A 13,683-nucleotide genomic window follows, 5' to 3' on the forward strand; every position below is an offset into this window, starting at 1 on the left:
AACTCGCTCCAATTCGGATACGATTGGACGTAACCTCGAAGTATCTCTTCGAGGACGCGATTTACGCGTTCTGTTTGACCATCCGTTTCCGGGTGATCAGATGTTGACATAGTCAGCCGTGTTCCGAGAGATCGGAACACGGATTGCCAGAACTCCGCCAGGAATCTCGGATCTCTATCCGAGACCAATTCGCGGGGTAACCCATGGAGTTTGAATACCGTGTCGATAAAGACACCGGCACAACCCGGAGCCGTAATTGACTCTGGTACCGCAGCAAGGTGTACCATATTGCTGAATCAGTCTAAGAAAACAAGGATTCCATTGTTTTCGTGGTCGTCTTCGGGAAATCCGAAGACGAAGTCCATAGATACGGACTGCCAACACTCTGCCGGAAGTGGGAGAGGTTGGAGAGGTGCACGTAATGAAGAGCTAGGCTTCACCCGTTGACAAACCTCGCAAGCACGAATGTTCTTGCGCATGTCGGGATGTCCCGTTCACGAATGAGGATGTCATTCAATCAATCCATCAGATCCATAGACGAAAAGATGGTATTCTTAGACATACCATTTATGATTACGTTTTTTCTAGGTATCGGCGTTTGAGCCGGTACTGTTGCATCATTCAATTTATTGAATGCGTGCACTATCCGCCACCCTCCTGTGGCCTTTCGCACACAGAAGGTCGGAGAGCTATGTGGGGAGGTTGACTCTCTTACATGGCCCGCTTTTACTCGATCGATAAAGAATTTATTGATCGCAAGTACTTGATCACGAGGCAGTGGCCACTGCTTCATGACAAAGTACTTCGAGCCCGGTTTCAGCTCGATTTCATGTCGAGTACCTTTATCCTTAGGCAACTCGCATGGAACTGTTTCTGAGAACACATTCGCCTGAATTCAATCAAATCCTTGCATAAAGGATTTGTCTTAAGTGACTCCCAGGATTGAGTATTATATCTCTCAATCCGAGTCTTCACATTGAGGACACTTTCGTCCATCGATGAGCTGCTGAGAACCCGTTCGTTCTCTGCAAGAATTACCGCTAATCGAATATCGGTTACGTTTTATCCTCTGTGACGAGTACGCAGATATTCTTGATTCTACCACAATGCAGATCTCTCAAAGACCGCTTGGGTTCTAGGTTTGGTACTTGAGTCATCTCCGAAGTTAACTTCGGGGGCGCATATAGATCAAGAGTATAAGCGCCTACTCTTGATCCGTCATTAACCAAGACATTCAATGTCTAGGTTTCTTCCTGGGATTTATCCACAGGCTGCCGAGGGATTAATTCTTCGGGATGCTGAAGTCTAGTCACTTCAGCATTAACTATTGAGAAGATTGCTACTCAACTATGTGAGGACTTATGCCCTCAGCGTCTTCCGACTGTGATTGCGCAACCACAGTCGGGTCTCTACGGTCGACTCTTTTCTCGACCTAGGATCATCGTGTTGTCCCTTTTGGACAACCGGTATATTCCTTGAATGTCGCCCGCTAGGCGTACATTCATGTCTCAATCCACTCGACTTATTCGAGTGGTGAACCTATGTTCATGCACTGGGTCGTTCGGGATACAACTCGCTAAGAGTCGTATGTGCTGGGCATAAGCGTGAACATCACGCTTGCCTTGCTTGAATTTCAGAAGCTCTGATCGAGCTCTGAACTCAGCCCTAGGCGGTTCAAACGTCTGTTTGAGCCGGGCTTCACAGCCTCTAGCGACCGAAAGACATATGGGTCGCCCAACTTAGGCATAGTGCCCAAGTTTTGGCACGACCTGCCCGATATGACTGAGCAAATGCAACTTGCATTTGCTCCTCGACGATGTGACGAGCCGTTATGGCATCGTCCAACTCGAGAAACCATCTTAAGAAAGTCTTCTTCGACTCCCCTATACTTAAAGATGTCAATAATTAAGGTTTCGGGACGACGCGTGTGCGTCATCCCAAGTACAGGGTCTATACCTGTTGTAACCTTAACAGTTCTGCCTGCTGAGAGCCTTGCTGATTAATCAAAGCTACCTTCTCCTTCGCCTCGTCAAGTTCATGTTGTATGAACTTGCCGATGGCTGAATGGAGGGCATCTCTGTCCAAATTGGACAGCATTGCCAAGATGGCATCGTTTCCTACGGTCGAACTCATTCGTTCGACATGACTCCTTTCTATGTCACTTAGAAAGGAGTAGCTTTCACGCGAAACGTGATGCCTATTCCTACTATCATCTAACGTGTCCATGTAAGATAATAGAATTGTGGTCCTTGGACGGACTACAAAGTGCTACCAGATAACGGGGCACTACGACTTTTACTACTTCAGTACAAGTCCACTTCGCATTGCTTCAGTGCGTGTAGTGCCTCACGTCACTTCACGTAAACTAGTACGTGAAAAGGAAGACTCTCTCTAAAAACACTTGCTTTAACTAAAACAGCACGAACAATTACAAAAGGGTTAAAAGTAAACTGTGTTTGACAAATTAAGTTCTTGTGTTTCTATCTATTGAAAACTAACTTAATAATTTACTAACACCAAACATTAAATAGAGTCTTATCTATCTCTCTTCTTGCGCGCGTCCAGCGCTGACTGGACCGCGGAGCAAGTAAATACAATGGCCTATATCTACCAATGGATAAGCTTTTCGAAAATTAAAACGTATTGTAATATTCTCCAAATATTATCTACCTTTTGTGAAACGGGCTAAAGTTGCCCTAATGTTACACAGTCCCCGTTAAGTACACTTGATGTACTTAAGGGGATAATCAATTACTTTAATAAAGTAATTAGACCCAGCACTCGGGTGTGGTGCACATTTGTGACCAACCCTTGTGTATGTGATGCTCATAGGTGCATCCACATTAGGAGGTATGATGGCTAGCGTCATCTGTTACGCGAGCTCGCAATACATATTAGTGTTATCTATAGAGATGACATTTTGATTGGTAAAAATAGGTATTTATTTTAATGCGATTAAATATAAATCAGTCTAAAAACTACTTTCTACTTAGTAAGTGCGCACGAGAAGCCGGATTACCGCTCCCATGACGACACTTTACAAAAGTACTTAGTGCGTTGGGTGAGGTCGCTAATGCGCCCACCACAACTACCTCACTGCATGCAAGAGAAGCTGGTCTAACCGCTTCCTCGCTGTGCTAGGATGTGTGTCTAAGTAGAGCGTGGCCGCATTACGACGTGCCCGCCTACAATTTAGATAATAAATTAATAAACAAGCTTTATGTATTAATTTTATGTAATTATATAGCCCGTTACACCAGAGACGTTGTTAACTACACGCTGTCCGTGCACGATGACAAAGCTGAGGACAAGTTGTAGATACTTCCAGCAGGCACCTCGTTAGGAATATGGCGTATCTAGAGGATGCACGTGAGTGTGACGACTAATGCGTGGTCGCCGACGGAAAGACGATAAATAACAATGGTTGGAAGTGTGGTACTACACGTGATTGCATACGGAATAGCAAGCGTTGTTCAGTTGACTGATGTCTACTACTCACCGTTAAAAATAAGCAATATAGTGTCGCATGGCAAGCTTGAGCTAAAGGATACGAGCTCAAATACAAAGATAAAATTCGAGCGCCTATCTCGCGCACTACCGGTAACTGTGTGGTCGAGTGAGTCAAGGCGGGACATGTACGTAAGAGCAAGTCGCCAAATGCAGCTCGACCTTCTGTGTGCGTGAGGCCCGCAGGTGGATGGCGCGTGGTGGCAATGTGCAACAAAGTGCGCGTCCTTGAAACGCAAAACGTAAAAATCGACAAAGCAATGGTAGACACGGTCATGGCCGCGATTGATGAAGCAACGAAGATGGAAGATGGGAGGGTGCGCATGTGGGAACGCTCCAGCGACAATCTTAGGGTACCGGAAGAAATCTACAAAACAGTCACAGTTTCATAAGGCCTGCAGCGCAGTTTTAATTGTTGATTGAAACGGGGCACTACAACTTGTACTGATTCAGTACAAGTCAACTTCACACTGCTTCAGTTGTGAGTGGTGCCTTACGTTAGGTGACGTACACTGAACGTGCAGAGGAAGACTTCTCTTAAGACAAGTAGACTTAAGAGGGTAAAATGAAAACTGTATTAAATATAGTTAAGTGTCTCTTAATCTATCTTTGTAAATGCTAACTTAACTATAACCTAATACTAAACATGTAAATGAAATCTTATCTCTATCTTATCTTGTAACTCTCTTTGATTACTCCTACAGCTGATTAGTCTGCGGAATAAATAGATATAATGGCCTATACCTATTTATGGATAAGAATTCAGAATATTACTATATAAAATAGTATCCTCCAAATATTATCTACCTTTTAGATAATATATTAACAACCTTTAAGTGTTAAATTCATGTAGCGATACACTCCGTCACACTGATTCTACTTGTCAATTTTTGAGTCCTCAGTTTTATTGATTATGAGAACATATGCTGTGGAGAATATCGTCTACTACATCGTTGGTCCATTGGTACTATCCGTCTGCGAAATTTCGGCTGTCAACGTATCGATAAGATTTTCCAGGAGCATAAAGGCCAGCTTGTTGAGCAGGGCGACAGCTTTCAAGCCGTATATGGTCTCCAAGCGAGATGCTCTATTGACCATCTTCATTCGATGTTCATGAATTCTAAAGCATCGAGTGTTACTTCAGTAGTCTAAATATAAAGTCCAAACCTATAAACTTTCAGCAGACGGGCTCTCCATAACATGCAGCTATAACTACAATCAGTGTTTAGTGCATTTAGCAAATCTGCTACTCGATGTAGGTGCATTGTGCTGTGCAGCACAAGCACAAATTCTATTTATTTTCAAATTGTGCAAAAAAACTATTCACGGTAGAGGAATTTTTATTGTTAAAAGAACCGGTCCAGCCGGACCGGTCATTAACCATAATCTGTTTGTAGATTACACTTAATAAATGTATTCAGTAAGTGGTACTATTCATCTGTTTGGAAGCCAACGAGCCAACCATTTGTATTGAGCCAATACGCCTCCCATTCGCATTCGCCTATCACCAAGTCAATATGGTAAGGTCCGTCGCTTTTTAGTTTGACGATTGTACAAGCGTGTTGCGGAAGAGTATGGAATGTGTCTTTTAAAAGAAGTCAAAGTCACAGTCTTCGTCTCTTTCGAGCTCAGCATACCAAATTATTTAAAGAACATGATGATTGACAGGCCGTGTGTTATGTGTGCTTGTGCCTGCGTAGCCGTCCCGATTTTCCAAGAATCGCAAGAAACGCGGACATGTAAGTGCTGGTCACGGTCGTGTTGGCAAGCATCGCAAGCACCCAGGTGGTCGTGGTAACGCTGGTGGGCAGCATCACCACCGTATTCTGATGGACAAATTTCACCCTGGGTACTTCGGTAAAGTTGGTATGCGTCATTTCCATCTTCTTCGCAATCGCACGCACTGCCCAACTGTAAATGTGGAGCGCCTGTGGACTCTTGTGTCAGAGAAGACCAAAGAGCAGGCTGAAAAGGCTAAGGATGGCAAAGCCCCCGTTATTGACGTGACGAAGGCTGGCTTTTTCAAGGTTTTGGGTAAAGGCCGGCTTCCTGAGCTGCCAATTATCGTTAAAGCCAAGTACTTTTCCGCGGAAGCAGAAAAGAAAATCAAGGCTGCTGGCGGCGCTTGTCTTCTGACAGCTTGAGCGGCCGGTGATTGGACAAGTTGGTGCATAGCTAAAATGAGAATATACACATGGTGACATATCTCGCTCCGATTTTGTTTCTTATTGTGTCGATTGAGCATGTGCGCTTTTGGTGAAGGTGGCAGCGGCTACTTTTGTCTTCCTTCCACCAGTAACCATTTTAACTCCGCCTGCCGTTTACTGTTCAACACAAAATGGGCGTGACAGTGATAATTCCATTGCAAGTAGTATTCGCAAACATTGACATGTGGTAGACTAAATCGAATATATGTCACCAACACATTCGATTTTCTGGCGAGGCATGAGCATGCTTCCGTACGATTGCCTTACATAGCTGCGTCTTAATATTCTCTGCAACTACAACTGCTAAACATTCTTTGCTTCAGTTGCTCGTGTCGGTCGGTATCCGCCCTCCGAGTAAATTCGACGACTCGCTAAACTGTTTTATCCAATCAAAGTGGCATTACAGTCCTCAAGTCAAAATGTTTCATACCCTTGCCCATAGAGCGCAGCAGTTCATCTCAAAGCGTTGTTCGCTCAATTTGGCAGCATCTCTCGCTCCCTTAGCCTTTTCTGGTGTCATCGGAAGGCGTCAATGGACATCGGTGATATCTCACTCGAATGCCAAGGTAAGAATTTTGCAACTACGCTCAAGCGCCTCGCACTAAAAAAAAATTTACGCGCCCTTTAGGACGTGGCTAAAAGCGACAGCGCGTATATGCGTTCCCTAAAGAGCGATATATCCACTCTACAAGTAATATGATTAATAAGACTAGCTGCCGGGCCATAAGTTTTCGATTTGATACCTTTTAGAACCTGCTTGAATTGCTAGTGACGAACTCTGACGCCATGGACAACCTGGAGCGATGCACCAAGTATATATTACAGTGCCACGAAAAGAACTGCCGAGTTTTTGTTACAGGAGTAGGGAAATCGGGGTTTGTGGCGCGACGTCTGGCGTCTACGCTTTCTTCAATTTCCATAAGCAGTCAAGTAGGCATCTAATTGTCGATTTGGTGCGAGTGCATGTTTTGGCAACGGCTTATTGTGACGTAGTGGATTCATGGAGGCGAGTGGGTGCACGGTGAGCTTGGCTGTTTAAAACAAGAAGACGTGGTGCGTAAATTATCTTCGAACGATGATTTCAAATGCATTATTTCTTGGACGTGCTGTTTTTAGGTCATCCTTGTATCAAATAGTGGACATACGTTAGACCTTCTTTCTCTACCCGACAAGTTTCGAGCAGCTAAGTGCTGTGTGATAGGCATTGTCGGGGATGACTGCTCACCACTGAGCAAGTATTGCGATTTGGTATTACTTTAAAATGACTTGGAAAAAGATTATGTTTTCATTTATTTTTTTTAGTCTATTCTTGCACCTGCAGATGATGAAGTAAAGTGCCCTGTTCCATCAAAGAGTATAATTGTTCAGGTATTTAGAAGATCCTGCATTTGGTTTGATGCGTTTCGTTTAACTTTTGGACGTTTATTTCTTATTGATTAGGAGGCTATTTGCAATGCAATTGTTCAGCAGTTAATCGAACGGTTGTCTATTAGCGCGGAGAACTTTCGGAGCAATCATCCTGGTGGCGCTATTGGTGCAAATATTATAAATTGAATGGACCTTTACTTTCCAGTTTGTCGAAGTAGCACCTTATTTATTTCATATGAAGATTCGCAGAATACGTATTAGTGATTATTTCAATCTAAAAAGCTCGTGCAATGAAGTCTGTTGTTTCGTCATCATGATTTTTTTTCATCGACCATGGATATCCAGCAAAACAATACAGAAGTTGAAATTTTCTGTATTTAAGTAGAATGAAGCATTATGTTTGAATGCCTTAAAGTGAGCTAAGATTCATGCTGCTAGCTTATACGCATTTAGATCACAAGCATAATCAAGCTATGTGTGACGCGTCTGTCGGACCATGACTCTTAAAAAGTCTGAGAGCCGTTCATGACTTTGACGAGATTTGTCGTGATTCGTATCGAATTTCTAGTATCTTCGAAGTATCTCTATCAGTAAAAATTATTCTAGTGGTCTCGATGTAAGCCACGAAAAATGTTACTAATAATGAAGGAGCTCATAACCGGATAAAGATATATTTCTGGACAGAAGCTCAACTAGATATTTATTAGAGTTGACGTAGCTTTAAAAACCTTCGATGAATGAAAATATGATGACGCTTGACGCCGTTTATTCAATTTAGATCTCATTAAAATCATACAACAATGTCATTTTGCTGGTGCCGATGCTTTCTTCGCCATTGACGACCACTGCGAACAATTGCTCCTTGCAAAGTATCAGCCATCGTCCAAAATGCAGATCGATTTCCCTCTTCAAAAATGATGAAAACCTCAAGTGATCCATTGTTTTCTGATGAGAATATCTCTACTCGGCCAGCGCAACTAAGCTTAGGTGAAGGATGACCTAACATTGACGTTCCCAGACTGTGCATTTTTAGCCGGCACTTAACCTTCAAGCCCTTAACAATATGGCCTTTCGTATTCTTCACGTAGTCCTCGGTTTCGATCGACAATTGAAGCTCAACTTTTTGTTTAACAAACTCGCGAATTCGATCAAGTGCTTCCTCTAATGAAATGCAACCATTTGTCTCTTCAGACAGGCCGGGAACATTGGGTGAGAAAACAAGTAAATCAGCATCAAAAAGACGTAGCCAAACCTTTATCAGACTTAAGTGGCACCTGGAAGCGTAATTCTTGTCTTCTGTGAGCTTCTTTCCGCTTGCCCAGAACTTTTGTCTACAAGCTCAACCAATTTAAATCAGAACATAAACAAATACAGAAGTTTCGATTAAAAGCACAATATTACGCACAGAGAGGTCATCAATCGCATCGTTAGAAAATGACCATGCAATTCCCCATCGCTTTGTTCGACCTTGAAAAAACTCCGTTGTGCTAGTGCTCTTCACATTCTTACCACGGAGAAGCGACAACAACTTGCGAAGGCTCGACTTTTTGCCAACCATTGAAGTATACCAGATGACGCGATTTCGAAGCACTTCGCTATCGATGATAATGTTTTCAATAAAAGCAATTTCGCCTCCTGGAAACACCATCTCGTTCGCACTGCCCATGCAGCTCGAATCGGGATTTGTGTCGGCCTCGTCCATGTGGTCAAAAAATGGCGGATTGCACATGACAAAATGAAATTGGCGATGTATTGGCTCCTCTTGCAATGGTTCAAGCAGCAGTCTATTTGTGTGCGTTCGTTTGATAGAAATTAGCGGCTCCAGATGATTTTTAGCCACATTTTCTTTCGCACACTCGTAAGATTCGAAATTAATTTCCGTTGCTATGAATCTCCACTTGTTCAGTGTCGCGCCTAGCAACGCATACACGCAACTTGCTCCCGTGCCGACGTCAATACCAGAAATAACTGTTGCACAAGATTTTTGGTCAGGTTTTTGTTGTTCTCGAAGCAAATCTTCGATCCAATGAATATAATTTAAGCGGTTCGGTAGCTGCAGCGTAAAGTCAGGAAGTAATTTAAAATCATCAAAAAAGTTATATCAGCTCTCATACCGGAGGACAGAGACGATTGATCGGAATGTTCCATTGTAGACCAAAATCGTGCAGCAGCAATGTCTTGGTAAGCTCCCTAATCAGCGCATACTTACGTACATTGTTGATATGAAGCGAAAGCAGCATTATTAGGTACCTGACAGCGAAAGGATCGTTCCATGCGAGCGATGCTCGACACATGTCATCGTCTATGTTTCGAAGACTATAGTCAAAGGTCAACAATCGATCAGCTACTCACAGCTAGCGAATTTTGCTCACTATTGCTTAAATTCTGGGTATATCTGGCCCAGTGCGTAAAAATCTGGTGGTTTGTCTTTGTATCGGTTTCGATCGTGCGTGAGCGCACTCAGATGTGGCGTCGGTCTGCGTCGTTCGCCTCGCATAGGCTTTCCAGATTTTAATGTTGCGAGAGTGCCAAAACTTGATTAGATAGATATCTATTAACAAAATCAGACAAAAACAGTACGGATAAAATCGAGACAAGAATGCGGTGTACACATGTGGATGACCTTTTCTTAGAAAATGAGCATAGATTTATGGACTACCAGACAGGATATTCTAAATTGATAGTTACCTATTGAAATAGACACCGTCGCTGACCTTACTTTAACTTGGCCACTTTCAGCAATAATTTTTCTTTTTGTGGAAGTTGCAGACCACCAAATCTGTATATCTTCGTGCGGCTGAGAGGCTTGAATGCAAGAACAACTAACAGTCAGGAGGGGATACAAAGCAATGCTCGACCGATCATGGATTCTAACAGCTTTCAGTTTAAAGTCAAAAATATCTATATAGATGCTTCGATAGCTAGCATGGAGAATCGATCATTTTGTGTGTACAAGAATCGTTAGCAGCCAGGTCTCGTAATTTTAGCTGAGCAGTACGCTTTAGCGCAGAGCCCAATCGACAGCAAAAGCATCGACGTAAGCTAATTTACATCGCCGATATCGTGCGCATTATTGTCTTCAAGCGGCAAGCGTTTTTTCTACGACCTCATCCTTTATGCCCTTTATTTGCTTAAAAAAGCACAAATTACTGCAAGATAAGCGATTTGATATTAAGCTAACCTCATGACGTACTTTGTGTCTGAGCATCTATGAAAAGCGCTATCAGGTCAATTCGCGAATTCCGAGGAGGCTGTGCGCTTGAGGCAAAAAGGGCGCAGTGGTGTAACTCGAGAAAGTTAATTCGTCGTGTAGAGTTCCGATTAGTTCGTGTCATAATGAGTCTTTGCATTCTCGGAAAATTTTGTAGATAGTGTACTGAAACGAGCTCGTCATTTGCACATCTGTAACGCAATGTATGATCGAAAAGCAAAATTATTGTATAGTGACATCTCGCGGAGTCCGCGAGATGTCACTATACAATAATTATGGCTTGCATGCTCGTAACACCTTCAACGCCACGTAGCCAACACGCTATTTTCCTTAATAAAAAAGTATTGCCAACTTTTTGTCGCGTGTTATATTAAGGCCATAGCAGCTGCAGCTAATTTAGAAGTTTTACAGTCTTCAGCGAATTTGGGGCCTCTCAGACTCAGTGTTCATTGACAGAAAATGTGGCTGTTGAATCGTTAAAATTGAAGCTTCAAAGTAAAAGAACATCACTAGTACTGTCCAAAAGATATTCGATTGCTAAGAAACGTCATATTATACGAATTTAAGATCTGACAAAAGTGGAATCTCTCAGTTAAATCTTAGTCGTGTTCATTTACATAACGTTTATAATTTCCAAACTTTAATCCGCTTATCATATGAAACAGTTATCAACTTCACCGACGAGGCCGGACCTGTACAAACAAGATCTCGCACCAATGCATTGTGCGCATAGAGCGTCTCTACAATCTTTTCCGAAGCGACAGACCACACAAAAATAGTTCCGTCTTCTTCATTATTCGAGATAATGTACTTTTCTGATGGGTGCCAGACAGCGCGTGGTTGGCTATAAGGTCCGGCCTTGTGACCATAAAAATTTCGCAGTGCCACTTTATGCCGTAGCTGCAAACATTAATAGTCAAAGCGATGTTTTTATGAGTATGATCTTGAGACGATAAAATTCCAACTTACCGAAAATATGAAGATACGGTCGGAATCGGTGGCAGCCAGTAGGAACATGCCACTCGGCGATAGACTGAGGTTCAAAATTGTGTACGAAACGTGTTCAATACCGTCCGGATTCATATTAATCCTGTATCGAGTTGTTTAGTAAACATGCCACTCAACACTTCTGTCTCTCACCTCTTCTTCTCAAATGTGGAGCAGTCCACATAATGCACATAACAGTCATCTCTCACGGCAACAACCAGCAATTCGTCATCACTTGCATCTGCTTCTCTAAAAGTTGACGTCGAGGCAAAGACGATGGCTTCTACAGATCCATTGAAGTAAAACGACTTGACCTTCTCCACTTGTTCATCGGATCTACCTAAGTGGAAGCACTGATAAATATTCAGTGACTTATCGCTTGCTCCTGTAGCAAAAAGTAATCCACTCGTACTCCACGCAAGATTAAAAGATCCTTGTCGACTGTGATCCTGGAACTCGCACACTGTATGCACACTCCAGAATTCTCCTTCTTGCTTTAGTTTATATACAGCGTGTTTTGCGTCCATTCCCGCTGCCACAAAATAGTCAGCAAATTTTGACTTAGGGTTGAAGGCCAAAGCTAAGACCGGAGCACTAGTTTCTGCCACGCAAAGCTTCTTGCCCGTCTTCCAGTTGTGTACGCACACATACTTGTCTGCTCCCCCCGTTATGATAATCTCGGGCCTGGCGACGTGTATACTGACACTCAACAAGTTTCCAAACGTGTGCACGTTGTCTAGTGCTGCAAGCTCACAAATTTTAAGTGCTTGACCGGGAAGCAACAGCTCATCTGGCACTTGGTGAAGCGCTAGCTCTTCATTAATGGAGGGTGAAACACGTTGCTCCGCCTTCTCGAGAAGCAAACGATTAGCCTCTGCCAGAATTTCGTTTTCATCGGTAAGGTCCTGGATTTTTTTTGCGGTGTACTCGTCAAGGCGGTCGTATCGCTCCTGTAAAGCTCGCAAAGCCTCGCTCAGTTTCGTATTCTCGGCTTTTAGCTCCATAATTGTCCGTGAAAATCTGTTATTAGTAAGTTTAGGAAACCGTTGATCTCCTCAGTTTTTGGTCAATTCCCCTCGGTTTGATTAGATTGGCTAAATTTCATGCATACATAGTGCTAACTTACGCCAATGAAGGTCAAGGCTTGAACATTTCTTACTTCGATCCAGTTTGTTGTATCGCAGTAATTGAGTCGGTTCTGACGCTGTAATTTACTTCGGTTGGGTACCGTTGTGTTTGTACATTTACTTTATGGGTAGAATACCCTTTTATTCTATTCTAATACTTAATCACTAAAATCCCATTTATTATGGGTAACATATGTGGTGCCGCCAGATATAATCTGGCGGACGAAATCTGTTTTAATTTAGCTAGCGTAAGGTTTTTAGATTTAAATAATCCAATTAAGTTCAGTCCCCTTTTGATTTTAAAGCGTCTAGTGCCTTCATAAGGCTTGCGCATTGATTTGTGAGACATAGAAACCTTTCTAAGGCATATACTCTTGGACATTAGTTGCCACTTGGTTCCACGAACCCCTGATTTCCTTGAACTAGGATTCGTTAAGCTCTCCGAGCTTGTACAACTCACTGAGTTGTTGAACCTATTAGTTCTATAGAGCTAAGTGACTTTCTGAGATTATATATCTTCCTCAGAATTAAGAAGCGAGGTAGCTCCGCTACACCTAGTAGCACTAGTAGTCAACCTACGCCTGAGTCTTATAAGACTAAGCCTCTGCTGAAATGGACTCTTTTCCAGAACTTTTAGAGGCGAAACGTTTTGCGTTAGAGAGTCGACGATGAAGTTGATGGGGCATGGCTATGACGACAAAGGGGCATAAAGGTCAGCACCGCAGTTAGCAGGCTGAGCACGGTGACACGATATCGAGCAACCTTGGAATACGAGCGCTAGAACTGTAACGAAGTGTATCGTTACATGAAATTAACACTTAAAGGTTGTTAATTAATATATTATCTAAAAGGTAGATACTATTTAGAGGATATTACTATATTTAGTAATGTTCAGAATTCTTATCCATAAATAGGTATAGACCATTATATTTATTTATCCGCAGAATAATCAGCTGTAGATATAACAAAAGAGAGATAGAGATAAGATAAGATAAGAATTCAATTGCATGGTTAATATTAGATTATAATTAAGTTAGCATTCACAAGATAGATAGAAGAGATACTTAATTATATTAATACAGTTTTCATTTAACCCTCTTTAAGCTAGTTCCCTCAAGGAGAAGTCTTCCTCTGCACGTACTAGTGTACGTGAAATAACGTAAGGCACCACTCGCAACTGAAGCAGTGCGAAGTGGACTTGTACTGAAGCAGTACAAGTCGTAGTGCCCCGTTACACCTGGTAGCACTTTGTAGTCCGTCCAAGGACCACATTTCC

The 13,683-nt window shown here is 42.6% G+C and overlaps 3 protein-coding genes across 3 annotated transcripts; 1 reads left to right on the top strand and 2 right to left on the bottom strand.

The window, feature by feature from the left end:
- Positions 1-4,956: 4,956 nt before the first annotated feature.
- CCR75_007112 (uncharacterized protein) lies at positions 4,957-7,393 on the top strand. The gene is made up of 9 exons (XM_067965176.1): positions 4,957-5,027; positions 5,208-5,634; positions 6,129-6,280; positions 6,343-6,405; positions 6,465-6,644; positions 6,708-6,767; positions 6,831-6,962; positions 7,017-7,082; positions 7,155-7,393. The coding sequence occupies exons 1-9, from the start codon at positions 5,025-5,027 to the stop codon at positions 7,266-7,268; spliced, it is 1,197 nt and encodes a 398-aa protein (XP_067822856.1). The 5' UTR covers positions 4,957-5,024; the 3' UTR covers positions 7,269-7,393.
- Positions 7,394-7,872: 479 nt separating this feature from the next.
- On the bottom strand, positions 7,873-9,579 carry CCR75_007113 (uncharacterized protein; the record flags this gene model as incomplete). Its single annotated transcript, XM_067965177.1, has 5 exons — positions 7,873-8,406; positions 8,488-9,135; positions 9,197-9,272; positions 9,333-9,398; positions 9,455-9,579. 5 exons carry the CDS (start codon positions 9,577-9,579, stop codon positions 7,873-7,875), a joined length of 1,449 nt encoding a protein of 482 aa, XP_067822857.1.
- Positions 9,580-10,872: 1,293 nt separating this feature from the next.
- On the bottom strand, positions 10,873-12,284 carry CCR75_007114 (uncharacterized protein; the record flags this gene model as incomplete). The annotated part of the gene is made up of 3 exons (XM_067965178.1): positions 10,873-11,193; positions 11,263-11,383; positions 11,434-12,284. The coding sequence occupies 3 exons, from the start codon at positions 12,282-12,284 to the stop codon at positions 10,918-10,920; spliced, it is 1,248 nt and encodes a 415-aa protein (XP_067822850.1). The 3' UTR covers positions 10,873-10,917.
- Positions 12,285-13,683: the final 1,399 nt, after the last annotated feature.

This window comes from Bremia lactucae, linkage group LG1 (assembly GCF_004359215.1).
Source record: "Bremia lactucae strain SF5 linkage group LG1, whole genome shotgun sequence".
NCBI lineage: Eukaryota > Oomycota > Peronosporomycetes > Peronosporales > Peronosporaceae > Bremia > Bremia lactucae.

What these genes read in the sequence shown, in the direction of transcription:
- CCR75_007112 (XM_067965176.1), top strand. An exon ending in CAAGGCTGCTGGCGGCGCTT is followed by an intron (nt 5,635 to 6,128) that starts GTCTTCTGACAG and finishes ACAGTCCTCAAG; the next exon opens with TCAAAATGTTTCATACCCTT. An exon ending in CAAAGAGTATAATTGTTCAG is followed by an intron (nt 7,083 to 7,154) that starts GTATTTAGAAGA and finishes CTTATTGATTAG; the next exon opens with GAGGCTATTTGCAATGCAAT.